Source organism: Phyllostomus hastatus, unplaced genomic scaffold (genome assembly GCF_019186645.2).
Source record: "Phyllostomus hastatus isolate PE091 unplaced genomic scaffold, TTU_PhHast_1.1 phas_scaffold_501, whole genome shotgun sequence".
In the NCBI taxonomy this organism is placed as follows: domain Eukaryota; kingdom Metazoa; phylum Chordata; class Mammalia; order Chiroptera; family Phyllostomidae; genus Phyllostomus; species Phyllostomus hastatus.
Genome location: NW_025334033.1, coordinates 15,192,664 through 15,207,915, shown reverse-complemented (window position 1 = coordinate 15,207,915; position 15,252 = coordinate 15,192,664). Strand labels below are relative to the sequence as shown.

The window sequence follows — 15,252 nt, the reverse complement described above, 5'->3', positions numbered from 1 at the left end:
CCATGCAAAAAATAAGAAGTCGCAGATTTAAACTAATTCCAAAATTAATTTAAGTTTTTATACACAATGAAACAGAACTTGTTTACTTCAGCATATGGAAAATCGTAATTGGTTCCTCAGAATTCTGATCATTCAGAGGGGCTCAGCTTATGTTCCCAGTATGGAGTGTTCTGTTGGTTGCCCGTTGTGTCTGGTCCTAATCCAAACTTCATAACTAAATCAAATGGGAAATGAGTATGTAAATATCACTTAACTATCCTTATAGAAAAATGTGTAGACTTTTTTTTCTACTGAGCATTTGGTCCAAGAAGCCTTGGGGTTTTAAATTGTTGTGTCTAGAGAGATAGTTTCTAGATGGCCCTCTTAAATGTCTCTTAAGTTAATTTTAAGAAACTTGAGTGATTTGCTTCCAAAGGCTGTGGAAATCCATTGCCACAGAAAGACTTGATGTTCTTGAGATTTAATCTGCCAATTCTGTCTCTCATGGCACTATGTAGCAATGAACTTGTATTTCTTGAGCTTTAAGTCTTACTCTGGAAAGGACCCTAAAAGGAGAAACTCAGATTCCATGTTACAGATGCTATCTGCTAGTAAAAAAGGACTCTTTTAATTACATTAATGAAACTTTAAGGCTATACAATATTTGAAAGTCTTGTATTTTAAGTGTATTTTTAAAAAGCATGAAAAAGCATAAATGACTATCTCATTTCTCTACACCAGTGATTTTCAACTGGTGCCACAAGAGGCACACTGGTGCATGGCCAGGGTCTTTAAAGCATGTGATTCCTGATGCTTTAGTCGAGGGTACTGACCTCTTTCCCCTTAGATTGTCAAATGAAGAAAATGACAACAGCCCACACAACAATTTTTGTCTAGTGTGAATGAATCAAAATTATGCCTAATTTTTGTCAGATCAGCAAAAAATAATATTTTTTGGTGTGCCACAGAATTTTAGTAATTTGATATGTCTTCCATGAGCTGAAAAAGGTTGAAAATCACTGCTCTACACATGCAGTTGATTGCTGTGGGCAATATATTCTAATAATCTTCTATGTGCTTAAAGTGTAGACACTAATGATTTAGACTGTTCATTCAGTAAATAGTTAAATGTTCATTATGCCTCAGACAGTGTGCTGGATTCTACAAGTCTAACCAAATGCACTCTTTACTTCTCTGATAGTGCTTTCTAAAACAGAAGTTTCAAAGACTAGAAATGTTTCCACAGTCGTATTCCCTGTTGGTTATCACATATTCTTTAAAGTGAATATTGCCAATACCTTATATCAAGACCCTTCAACCTCCCGGGTTTAAAATGCTGGGCACTGAAACCTAATTGGTTTCTCACAAACTTTTCACACATTTTATTTTTCTTGAAGATATCAATGAATGCAAGATGATTCCCAGCCTCTGTACCCACGGCAAGTGCAGAAACACCATTGGCAGTTTTAAGTGCCGGTGTGACAGTGGCTTTGCACTTGACTCTGAAGAGAGGAACTGCACAGGTCAGTGGAGGGGCTCACCTTGGAGGGACACCCTTTGGAACTCTTCATCTTTATTCCATGAGAATGAAGGCTATCCTGATACTCACTTGCTGCCACTTGCTGCTTTTGCACAGACATCGATGAATGCCGTATATCTCCTGACCTCTGTGGCCGTGGCCAGTGCGTGAACACCCCAGGGGACTTCGAATGCAAGTGTGATGAAGGCTATGAAAGTGGATTCATGATGATGAAGAACTGCATGGGTAAGTGTGTGCCCATTGGATCATCACAGGAAAAAAGGGGCTCCAAGAAGCTTTGAGGACTCGTAGCCTGTGCCCTAGCTTCTTCCTGCTCCCCCAGTGTTTTGGTCTCCTCACCAGTGCATCGGGAATCAGTCTGTGGCAGAGGGAGACTGACATGTGGAAGGAGTGAGGGAATTTTTGCTGTGGGGTGGTGGGGGGCCCTGGACACTGGTTATGGATCCCTGAGGAGTGAGTGTGAAACCTAGAATAGATACCCCAGGGAAGAGAGAACAAGTTGAACATATGCTATACTTAGGGTTACAGTGTAGGGTCTCTGTCCAACATTTCTTGAGAAGGAGATTAATTAAGCTGGTTGCCTTAGATTAGGTTCTCCGAGAAAGAGATTATTTTGAGGGAATGCTCTCAGGAGGAACCTGTAACAAAGTGAGGAGGAGACAGGTTAGGGAAGGAGAAGAAGAGAAGCAGAGTTCAGCTGCATTTTGGCGTTGACTGGATTCCACAGGTGACTCAGGAGTGTGAACGGTATCAGAGTATTGTTCCCCCCTGAGACAAGGAGGCCAAGATCTTGATTTCTACATCACTTCAATCAATTATTGGCCATGGGTAGCCCTCAGCATGGGAGGGAAATATAATCTCTCATCTCTCAGGTATTTCTGAATGAAACGGACAGCAGTTTTTCAAGAAGGGCCCCTGGAAGTCATTAGCAGCCAGGACATCTCGAAACCGGGCGATGAATGCATTGGCCTGGTCGTGGGGACCTGGGAGGACACGACCACTATCTTCACCATGGGCCATTTCCATTTTGCAGACATTGATGAGTGTCAGAGGAATCCCCTCCTATGCCGAGGAGGCGTTTGCCTAAACACCGAGGGAAGTTACCGCTGTGAATGTCCACCTGGCCATCAGCTGTCCCCCAACATCTCTGCATGTATAGGTAAGGAGGAAAACTTTCAGACCACTTACTTGTGGTCAGTCATTTGACCCACATCTCTGCCAGAGTCAGAAGCTGATGGCTGGATGTTTGCCATTCTTATTTTCTGCACAGACATCAATGAGTGTGAGTTGAGTGCGAACCTCTGTCCAAATGGCCGATGTGTGAATCTCATGGGGAAATACCAGTGTGCCTGCAACCCTGGCTATCATTCAACCCCCGACCGGCTGTTTTGTGTTGGTAAGTTCTATATCAAATGTTGGTTTATACTTTATTTTATTAGTCTCTTTCCAAAGCACACAAGCCGTATTCTCTGAGCTCTATTGCCATCACTAGTTACTTTTACTTAATCTTTCTTGTTCCCCTGTAAGCAAAATTCTTTTCATAGTGGCTCACAATCTTCTGATCTCACCTCCCTTGTGTGTTTAAAGAACGGTTAAATGAGAGGTGTGGAATATTTTAGCTTTAACAACTGTGATTTGACCCATGCTGCTTTAATGGTGAATGGTAGTGCATGCTTTGCTTATGCACATGCACATCTGGGCAGATCAGCCAGTGATTGCTAACTACCTGAAATAAATGAAGCATAGTGAGGTCCGTGCAAAAGACAAAAAGCTTTGGGTGCAATCTCTGCCCTTCGGTGGTTTAGATCAGTTTAAATATTTCAAGGAATAATTATTGTAAGGAAGGCCATATCTTACATTGAAATAGAGGCTAGGTCTGGCATTCCCTAAAGATGGGGTTTTGTGGGACAAGCCTTGTGCTTTGTGGCTGGCCCTCTGTAGGTTTAGTCATGCTGGAAAGAGTGGCACAGAAAACCTTGTGGCTTTACTGTGCCCAAAGTCAAAGTGAAACTTTGTAGAAACCGCCAGTTTTGCCTGGTTTGGGGTGTACATCATGTGGAACTGCCAAGTCTCACATGGTTTCTACCCAGAGTCATAAATCAGCTCAGATTCTTCTGAAACATGGCCCAGGACAACTCAGAACTCCAACTCAGGTTCTTGAAAAGGTTTAGAACTTCAGCCAATTAAGCTGAATGTCAACTTTATAACTGAATCTGTGACCCGGAAAATTTCACCTATGTGGCCATTGTCATGTATGTTCTCACAGCACCCTAGCATTTCTGCCATGGTGCATGTGGTGCACTGTGTATTGTGTAATGAATTGTTCCTTTAACTCTCCAGCTGTAGTCGACCATTATGAAGGCAGGTCTTGTGTCTATCTCATTCACCATTAGATTCACATCTCTAGCACATAGTAGGTGTGTAGTTCATATTTTTGAAGGAGTCAAACTATGTAGTGCCTTCCAGTTGCCCCAGGATGCTCTTGGTTTGTTTGTTTGTTTTTTTTTTTTTTGCTTTGCTTGATCCATGCCTAGAAACTGTAAACACATGCCATTATCATAAACACAGAGAAATGTAATATTATTTTTATTTTTCTTAGACATTGACGAATGCAGCATAATGAACGGTGGTTGTGAGACCTTCTGTACAAACTCTGAAGGTAGCTACGAATGTAGCTGTCAGCCAGGATTTGCACTAATGCCCGACCAGAGGTCATGTACCGGTAAGTACGTTTTAGCCTCCTGTGAAATCTATCAGTAACAGGTCCCTGTGTGGAGTGGTTCAGGGCCTGGGCTTTGGAGTCAGGTAGTTCTGAGTCCAAATCTTTGTTTTTTTCACATATTTTAGTGGTGGGTTCTTGAGAGAGTTCTCTTTTATAAAATGGGGTTTAGATCCCTGTGTGGCAGAGTTTGTGCAGCACTCAGTCTAGTACTTGGTACACACTCAATAAGTGGAGTGTAAAAATAGTTTCTCCATGGACCGGAGCTTTGAAGATGCTGCTCTCTTGGCTCACTTCAGTGCTTCTCAGGGTGCACTGCCTGGAGCTGCAGCACCAGCCTCACCTGAGAATGAGTCAGAGAGGAAAAACCTTGGGCCTCCCATAGCCCTACTGAACCAGAAACTCCTGGGGGCTGAACACAGGAATTTGTTCTCACAAGCCCTCGAAGTGATTTGGATGTGGCCTCAAATGTGAGAAATGCTGGTCTGATTTACACTTCCTGTTGGATCATTCTGGGGTAGAGAGCCATGTAGGCAGGTAGGGATGAAAAATGAATTAGGTAATCTAGGTATTGATTTTGGCTTGGGTTAAGAAGAGAACTTAACTTAAAAGAATCTCTCTTAAAAGCCCTAGGTGTAAATTAGACTGTAAAAACTGAATGTTGAAAATAAATATTTTTACTAAAAATGCATCTAAGTAGATATGCTTATTAACCAATTTTCACTTCAAAATATCAATAAAACAGGAGATGATAGATCTTAGGCATCTAAATTTGATGAGAAATATAAGATTCATAATCATTTTTGAATGATAAATTCACAGCACAGATAAAATTGCTAATTAAATGATGGACTTTTAAGTGGATATGGCTCTTGACCTTGAACAGTAGGTTGTGAATTTTGAAAATGGTCTTCTCCCTTTTCATCTGAGATAAGCTGATGGGATATTTTATGTAAAGATTTATTTGGATTTGAGAACTAATGATCTTATGTCAGTAGGCCAAGTTCATTTGACTTGGGTCAGTTAACTTTTTCATCACTGAATTAACAGAACCAATATCAAGCTGTTGTTGGTTTCATTCTCTGCAGACATTGATGAGTGTGAAGATAACCCCAATATCTGTGATGGTGGTCAGTGTACCAACATACCTGGAGAGTACAGGTGCTTGTGTTATGATGGATTCATGGCATCTGAAGACATGAAGACTTGTGTAGGTAAGCAAAGAAAACACAATTTTCTATTTTCTCTGGTTATTCACAAGTACTGTTAAATTATATAAAGATTACTTTGGATAGCTGATAGGTTCTATGTGAACAGTAAGGATACTTAGGAATACAATGCTAATGTTCCAAAACTAGCATTTCAAAGAGCCACTTCTTGTGACTATGGTACAATGCCCTCATCAGATATGTTATGTGGACTGATTTACCATTGGTCAGCTCTAGATAGAGTTTGTTTTGCCCATACGTTATTTATGTCTACTTTGTCCTCTTCCTGCTGTAACTAGAGTTTAGGCTTTTGTTTAAAGGTAAACAAAATTTATTTCTGACAGAAGGCAATAAATTCTAGAACTGATTGTATTTGTTTTAGAGCTTCTATTGATATGTATTCAAATTTGCTAAACTTTTCTTCTGCAGTATCTAATCTGCCTTTAATCCTGTTGTCTCAGATGTTATAATTTTCATCTGTAAGAGTTCGATTTAGGTCTTTTTTTTATACTTTGGTGTCTCAAGTTAGTATGCCCAGTCATTCCTCTAGCTTTTTGAACATACAGAACGCAGTTGTAATAGCTATTTTAATGGCTTGCTCTACTAATTCTGTCATCTGTGTCAGTTCTGAGTCATTTCAGTAAATTGACTTTCCTCTTCATTATGGGTCATATTTTCCTGCTTGATGGAATGCCTGGTAATTTTTGATTGGATGCCAGACAATATAAATTTTGAGTTACTAGGTGCTAGATATTTTTGGATTCCTAGAAATATTCTTGAACTTTATTTTGTGACCCAGTTATTTGGAAACAGATTGATTCTTTCAAAGTCTTCCTTTTATGCTTTAAGCAGCAGTTAGTCTTGGGCTAATTTTGCTCCATTACTGAGGCAAGACCCTTCTGGACACATTACTCAAACACCTGTGAATTATGGGATTTTCCAAACTGCCTGGTGGGAATAGGCACAGTTCCAGGCCTTCTGTGAAGTCTGATGATTATTGCCTTGAATTCTTGTGGATGGTACTTCCCCAGTTTTGAGTAACTTCCTTATGCATATCCACTAATCATTACTCATCTGAACAGTTGTCTGGGACCTTTTGCAGATCTCTGTAGCTTTTTCTCTGTGCACCTCCCATCTGTCCTTTGCTCTGCCCTGTGACCTCCAGTGACCTGGGCCTTTCAGGACTTCCAGCTTTATCTGCTCAACCCAGGATGCACAAACCCTGGTTTCACCTGCCATCCCTTCCCCATGCCACGGCCTTAAAGCTCTCCCTACGTATTCATCTGAGGCTTTGTACAACTCATCCAGTTTGTTCTCTTTCTCTCAGGATCACCATCTTTTTTGCCTATATTGTCCTTTTGTTGTTGCTTCAGGTGGGAAGGTAGATTCTGTGCCTATTACTCTATCTTGGCCTGAAGCAAGAATTTAAAATGGAAAATATTTAAACTGTATCACATATATATCTTAGGAAAACCCTTACTGAATATTTTTGAAGTCCCAGAAATTCAAGTGAATGTCATAATTTTTTTTTAATTTGGGAAAGATGTGAAGTTTGTAACTACCTACACTTGAGTATAGTAGTGTATCTGTCCTTTCCTTTAAAATATGGAAACTAAATTGTTGGCATTGTGCAAATTGAATTAAAAGTTTCATCTTGCAACATAATCTGCTGTTTTGAAAAGTTTTCTAGACTTCACATAAACAGGCTCTATACTTACCTGGAGTCAGTCAGTTTGATTACTTGACCTGCTTAGGGCCCAGATAAGACGCCAGTGCGCATGGGTAGCCTGCAGTGTAGAAAGCACATGTGAATTGAGCTCCACAAATGATACATTTTTTTGAGTGAAAGTATTTTACCTTTTCTGATTTGTTTAGCACAGTTGTGTTATCTCAGGGGAAAAGTACTCACTGACAGAAACAAATGGTTATTCGTGTTAATGATATCTCTGTTTTACAGATGTTAATGAATGTGACCTGAATCCAAATATCTGTCTAAGTGGATCCTGTGAAAACACCAAGGGCTCATTTATCTGCCACTGTGATATGGGATATTCAGGCAAAAAGGGAAAAACTGGCTGTACAGGTATGATTTTAAAAATTGGACAATAAGACATTAAATGATTAAGAGACTGTGACCACAATTATAGATTAATACAAGTTTTAGGAGCTGTTAACATTTTAATGACATTATAGAGCATTTTGTACAACATTTTTCACTAACTTAGCTGGCACTTTTTTGAAATTTGTGATACTTTAGATTAGATGTACACTGAGAATGTGTTTTCTTTACCTATGAAACAAGGCATATTGGATAAATTACCACCATAACTGACACTATCACGTTTGTATGAGGTTAACATCACATTTTATCAAAGTGGCTAACATGCTATTTACCAAACATTCATAGCCCTTTATAATCACGTGCCACATACTGATGTTTAGGTTGACGGACCACACATCCAACAGAGGTCCCATAAGATTATAATGGAGCTGAAAAGTTCCTGTCCCTTAGTAATGTTTTCACTGTGGTAACATCATAGCTCATCGTGTTTGTGGTGACGCTGGTGTGAACAAATACCGCACTACCAATCATATAAAAGTACAGCATACACAATTCCGGTAGCAAGCTGTACCATCCAGGTCTGTGTAGTGCACTCTGATGTTTGCACAATGATGAAATCATCTGACTGTGCATTTCTCAGAAGGTGCCCCGTCATTATGGGGCCTGGGACTGTATGAGAGCAGGCCCTTCCCGGGAACCTCCATCACCAACACTCTACTTAAGGCCTTTTTAAAGAAGCAAATCCTGTTGTACGATTCATATGTTTCATTAATTCTCATCAGTCTCCTAGTTCCTTCAATTAGTAGACTTCTGAGGTGTTAAATTGCATTAGCCCAAAGAAGTCTTTATTCCTGGGATTTAACAAATCTTATTTAGTGGTAACTAAGCCCTTCGTAATTTTGCTTGTCTAATGCCAATAGCACTAATAATACCAGTAAGAAAATCTTTTCACATTATTTCTAGATTATCTGTTAAATGTCAACTAAAAGAAGTCATTCTGTGTGAGTGATATTGTTTTCAAATGTTTAGTTGGTATTTTCAAACTTGGGGCCATGCTGTTAAGTATGTGGAATAATAAATAAAGTTTTACTGTAATTACATATAGTAATATAATAGATTGTGGCATATAACATAATTTAAAACATAATAGAGACCGTGGTGAGCTTGAATTAGGTAACTGCATAATTTCTACACAAATAACAGACTTTAATTCCAAAAGCCAATTTGGCAAGCCTCCATGACTTAAAATGAACAATAAAATATTTGCAGATTGGCAACGTGGTAAGTATACAGATCCTTTTCTAAATTATATCAACATTTTTCAAGAAAACCCCCAAGTATACAATCATTTTAAACCGTGTAATAATACCAAGTTTCAAAGTCACATATATACAGAATACCACCAATACTATAACTGTGGGTTCCAAAATGTCAGATTCTAGTCCAATTATAAAAATAAGCACGAAGCTGGAATGCTTTCATCCTCACTGTACTGCCCATCATGTGAAGCATGGCAAAGGGTCCACCCACTCTAATGGCGCAGTGCTTAAAATCTCACCTCTTCCTGTGGTCTCTGGGATGCAAATGGTGCTCGGCTCACTATATCTATGTTCAAACTTTATTTTTAGCTTGCAGCCTAAATATAGAACTTGGAATAAAGGGCAGTGGTCTGGCAGGAATGAAGGGAAAGGTAGGACAGCTCCATATTGCATTTTACTTAATAGAGGCTAATACCACCGGCATTTGGCTCAGTTAAACTCACTAAATTCACCCCAGAGAACGGTGATGTTTAAGAAGGGAGAAGTTAACCTAATGGGATGGTCTTCAGCTATAAGAAAAGGAGATCTCTATAATTTTATGCTCCAAATTCCAGCTAACAGAGGCATGTTCAGAGGCCAATTATTTTAGGCCTTTTACCGTGAAGAAAGCTTAAATTTTCATGCGACATTAATTTCACGTTAGGTAAATGAGATATAATGTATATAATGCCCTTGGCACAGTGCTTGGCATTCAGTAGCTTCGTCAATAAATAGTAGCTACCGTTGTTATTATAAAATGAGACACAGACACCATGTCTAGGAGCCATTTAATTGAAGACATAACTTCTAGTTGAGCAAAATTTTATACTACTATTTACTGACACACTCTTGAACTCAGTTTAAAGGAAGAAACTCAGGCTCTGGATATTAAAGGGTTGCTTTAGAGGCTGGTTTTGATTGAGTTTGCACAGACACTGAGACTGAGGTGAGGAGAGCCATGTCCTCCATGCTGGATGAGATGACACCACTTTTACTTTAAGAACAGTAACCTTTCAGTGAATGATGTGACCAGAAATATAGGTCTCAAGTCCAAGAAATACTCTATCTTTCCCCAGGGGCCAGCATCCCCCTGCTTTTAGATACTAGTCTGCAACGATTTTTAACTGTGTAAAACCCAGGTAGCACTGCAGGGAGAAGACCGGTCTCACGGCCCCTTGGACATCACAGCAGCACGGCGTGTGGTGTCCTCACGCAAAGCAGTGGAACTCTGCATTTTATTCCTAGTTCTTCCACTGGTTCATGAGCTGGAAGAAATCACCAGGGTGCTCTGCAGTCACACAGTGTTCCGCTGGGGTAAGAACCCTGCAGTGAAGTATGGAAGGAGAGGATGCATTAGGGAGCAAAGGAACAGAGGTCCTCTGTAAATACTGTTATTAACAACCAAGGGCATCACACTTGATTGAAAATGACTTCCACAAACAGGAATTGGCAGCCTGTCTGGTATACTTAAAAACAAGTTTTGAAAAATCTGAGCCAAAACGCTTTTTAATCCCATGTAACTAGGGCTCTTTTAGCCTGCTTTTAGTTTAAAATTAGTGTCACTCACAACTTAGAATACCAGCAGGTTACCTTGGTGATAGCCATATTAAAGGCAAGTTTTTATAATGGCAACTAATACAAACACAGATACTATCTTGCCTAATGGGATAAGCAAGTCACACAACCAATAACAGTGAAGAACAGATCTGGAACTATGTTTTGAGGACAGAAAAAGAAATATCCTACACATATTTCTATGCATGTATAATATATGTAATATACATAATATCTACTTTAAAAAAATAAGTAGCCTATAAAGGAATTATAAAAATATTCATGCAATTTCATAGGGAGGAACTTTGCTTCATAAGAACCAAAAAAATGTCCTCTGCATTCCATTACAACTTTGTCTAAATATTTCAGCTCCCTTGTCATTGCCGATTGTTTCCATTTTAACAAATAAACATGTTTTTCCCCCAATCACTTTAGCAGTGTTCAGAATCCACCCACTGACTTACATTCCCAGCCTACACAGATGTTAAGGGCTTTTTTTTTTTCTCCTTCAGCTTTGTCCAAATCTTGGATTGAGGGGAATGTTCAATTTAATGGAGGGAGAAAGTACATTTGTTTGAAATCTAGAACACAGCTCTGTCCTTGGCTTAAGGGAGCGAGCTGGGCCACAGTTTTTCTGCAGCCCACATGCAAGGCTTCTGCTGCTCACCCCCCTAACTGCAGTCAGACGGCCAACTGGGAGAAGAACTAGGTTGCTGCTAGGTGCCATTCTTGGTGGGCCCTGGCTTTCACAAGCTGATTTGTAAGACCCTCCCACCCACTACGTGCTAAAATAGGAGGATTTCTTGGTAGTTCCATTTCTCAAACTGTGTGCTTCTTTTCACCTGAGAAGTGTTGCCGTAGTCCATGAGAAAGAACGAGAGACTTCAAAACCACCTGCACTCAATGAGGATTTGCACCTATTTCCTTCCAGCTTCTTATCACTGCTAATTGTCCTCCCCTGGCTCTCAGCCTGTGAAAACTCGTTGGGTGTTCAGTTAAATGGTTTTGGCTCAAATGTGAATCTAAATTAAGAAATCCAAGCAGCCTTCCTGTTTGGCCTCTCCACTGACTTCAATGTCCTCTTCCCCAATGCCTAGTCAAGGAGCTCTGCTGGGTTTTAGTCCATGTGACTGATGCCAAGGTGGCGGGAATAGAGGTGTTCATGTGGGTTATACAGCCGTTCCCTGTACAACTGTCAGAGGAGGCCAGAGTTGCTCAGAGCACAGCTCTCATTCGTGTGTCAGTGGAACTCACCCAGAGCTGTGCCTGGGGTCTGTTCAGACCACACCCTTCCCCTTCAACAGAGCCATGCACATAGGGCCTTTGAGTCTACGAGGGAGCTTGGTGGGTTTACGGAGGTTGCAGTATCAGTCCTAAATTTGAATTTCTTTGCTTTTCTTGGCCTGTGCTTATTCTTAATCTTAAAAAGGAATTTTCTGTCTGGAGCAAACTTGTGGGGGAAAGAGAACATTTGTACAGAAAGAGATGTTCTTGGCAAGCGTGTGCTGTGTTTCCGTCACATTATTGAAGACTACAGTGTTTGAATACAGCATTTTTGTTTGCTTGTTTCCTTATGGCTCAGTTTCCCCTTCTTTTGTTTTCATAATGAAGTGCAGTCATACACACACGCACAGAATCTTTTTATTCAGAGATGTCTTTACACTTTATTACCACATCTTTCTAATTCACTTGTCACATACTGAGCATGTAAGGCATTGAGATAATGGCTTATACAAGGATTCACCAAATGGGGAATTAAATATTGGCTCCTGAGCTGCTCCTTCCTAGTGTCCTAAAGCCCATGATATGGGGCCTCTTGCAAATGTAATTTCTTCTCTCCTTGAAAAAGTGTGGTGAAATTGCATGTATTTTCTTGAATTAAAAATTCATATTAGCATATAATTAGTGATGGAAAAGGAAGGAAACTCTCCTTTTAAAAGAACTTGTAGTTTCCTTAATTGTAACACTATATATGGAAGGTAGAGAAGACCTGTATAAAAATAAGGTAACTTTGGTCATTAGAAAACTGGGAAGAGAAAGATTACAAAATCACTAGGTTGAAAGGCTAGGATAATCTCTGAAAATCATGCTCAGTAGAAAGATTAGTGAATACTTCTATGAGTCTGTTAAACTCACCAAGATTTTGAAAACTCCATAAAGCAGGACTTAAAGTCCTGATGTATCTAAACAAATCAGCCCCATTAGGCAGCTGCAGCCTGCAGGAAAGAGTACTATGCAATGGACAGGGAAAGTGAGTTCGTTACTGGTGGCCCTGGCTCTGCCCCTCACTGACTCCTGGGCTCCCGAAAGTCCCCATGCCTTTGGGAACCTCTGTATCCTCCTCTGAGAAAGTGAGGATTGGGAAAGTAGAATTTGAAATTCTTTCCACTCAGAAAATTCCTTGATTTTGTAACTTTTGGAGGCTTCAATACTTAGGGCAGTTGAAGCTCATTATTTCTACATAAGTCGGAGATCATGACAAATAAAGGGGAGAAATTAAAATGATTGCAAAAGTGCTGGTTTGCATCAGTGCCTCTGAGGGGAGCTATTCTCTGAGGAAGAGACAAGTGTTGATGGCCCTACTTGGGAGCCCATTAAGTCAGGCTTACTTTCTGGAATTCCCGTGCCTACTTACCACTATTATACCTGGACTAGCCTGCCTCCTCATTTCCTTGGAATGTGCCATGCTCAATTATTCAGTTGGTTAAACCTCCCAGTCACAAGTCTAAAGCTGCCTGGTATGTGCTTCCCTTGACCTGCCTTTAATAACTCATTAGGTTCAGGTGGCTGCCAAGGTTGCATTAAAATTTACCCATACAATACGTTATAATTGTAAGAACACTCTTTCTGGCATGTTTTCACTTTGTGATTATTAGTGATATTGCAAAATGTTTTTATAGGAAAATGTTATAATTTTATTTTGTGTTCTAAAAGTTTTGAAGAAGCCAAAGATCCTGGGACCATTTCTGAGCTTCAGATAAATTATTTGGCAAACGGCGGGTTTCCAAACACTTTCAAATTATTTAATTGGGCTTCTTAAATAAACAAAAGGGTAAACATAAGTTACTTGCCCAGTTTCTTTTTCATGCCACTATTCAAGTAATCACTGAAAACTCTTTCAACATTTTGTAGGCCAAAATTATCCTTCTTCACCCAAGTTTTGTGTTAGACATTGGTTTCTCTATAACGTCATAATATCCATAACTATGAGTTCTTGTTCTTAGTTTTAAAAAGTTTATTATGAGGTTAAATACCAGGCTTTTATTAATAACAGGTTAATTTTAGGAAATAAGATTATATCCATAACTAATATCCATAACTATTACTAAAATAATATCCATAACAATGAGTTCTTGTTCTTAGTTTTAAAAAGTTTATTATGAGGTTAAATACCAGGCTTTTATTAATAACACGTTAATTTTAGGAAGTAAGATTACGATACCAATTCCAATTCTGATCACTAAGTAGGTGTTTTGTAATTCAACTAAATTCTGATACTATCTTCTGGTAGTTAAGGACTCAGTCCCACAAGACTGTCCCTGTTTCAAATGCCAATCCCAAGTCTAGGTTTGTTACCTGTGCTTCTAACATATTGGTCCTAACTCCTATAAATCAGAGGTTTCCACAACTGCTTCCTTGGGTTTGATTAGTTTTTGAGAGCAGCTCACTGAACTCAGGAGACCACTGTACTCAGTATATTACCAGTTTACTATAAAAGGATATAATTCAGGAACAGCCAGATAGAAGAGATGCACAGGGCAAGAAATGGGGAAGGGATGTGGAACTCTGTCCCAGAGAGCACATTCTTGCTGAATCTTCACTGAATCTTCATGTGTTCACAAACCCAAAAGCACTCTGAATCCTGTTCTTTTAGAATTTTCTGGATGCTTCCTTACAGAGGTATAAGTGACCAAATCATTGGCCTTCTATTGATTCAGCCTTCAACCCCTCTTCCCATAACTTGCCCTAAGGGCAGGGAGTGGGACTGCAAGTTTTAACCTCTAGTCGCCTGAGTGGTTCTCCTTACAAACAGCCCTCTGCTTAGGTGAGGTCCAAAAGCCATTTCATTCACATAATGAAAGATACCTTCCCGGCTCTCATCACTTAGGATATTCCAAGGTTTCGGAGCTCTATGCCAGAAATGGAGGCAATGACCAAATATATATATATCTTACTATAAGTAACAATTTTGCAGAAAAACATATTTCACTTCATACTTTACATCTTTATTATAACACTTCTATATTATACAATCTATCTTGGCTAAATTTGGAAATGAAATTGCAGAGAATGGAGAATTTTCAAGAATGTGGTCTTTTAGTAGTGTGACCCTAACCTGGTACTCCTTTTACAGATAAATATCCAATGGATTGATTGAGTTTCATGTGAACTGTGCAAGAAGGCTTGGGTCTCCAACATGCTAGGACTCTAAGAAGCTAGAGAAAAGAAGGTTCTCACACTGCCTTAAGGACAATTCTCTGCAAATGCTTAAATTAGCAATACCTACAGTAAAACTTTCCTAAGAAATAAAGCATAATTAAATAATACAGTGTTTTATATTTAAGAATAAAATATATTTAATATATATAGAATATGAGCAAAAAAGTTTTCTTATATGCCAACAACATTGTATTCCTTTGTCTGTATGGTTGACTTAATAAAAATATTGGCTATAAAAACATGTGACCATGCGTTAACACCTTAGACCACTAGGCAACTCACTTTTTAAGATCATCCACTGGGAAAAGGTTCCTTTTGTTTTGCAATGACTAGACACTTGCACAAAATAATGGAAAATAATTAGTTAATAATAGCAAGTAGCATCACACTGTTGTTTCTTTATAAATTAAAATTTGAAGCTATTCTGTATATATAGAGTATACATGTGGCTG

At 39.3% G+C, this 15,252-nt stretch overlaps 1 protein-coding gene across 1 annotated transcript in view; it reads left to right on the top strand.

The window, feature by feature from the left end:
* The window catches only part of FBN1 (fibrillin 1), a 228,157-nt gene that overhangs the window by 151,609 nt on the left and 61,296 nt on the right, over positions 1–15,252 (top strand). The window contains exons 26-32 of the mRNA XM_045822406.1: positions 1,377–1,502; positions 1,616–1,744; positions 2,553–2,678; positions 2,790–2,915; positions 4,119–4,241; positions 5,327–5,452; positions 7,404–7,529. Of these exons, the coding sequence (XP_045678362.1) occupies positions 1,377–1,502; positions 1,616–1,744; positions 2,553–2,678; positions 2,790–2,915; positions 4,119–4,241; positions 5,327–5,452; positions 7,404–7,529 (882 nt within the window). The remainder of the gene's footprint in view (positions 1–1,376; positions 1,503–1,615; positions 1,745–2,552; positions 2,679–2,789; positions 2,916–4,118; positions 4,242–5,326; positions 5,453–7,403; positions 7,530–15,252) is intronic.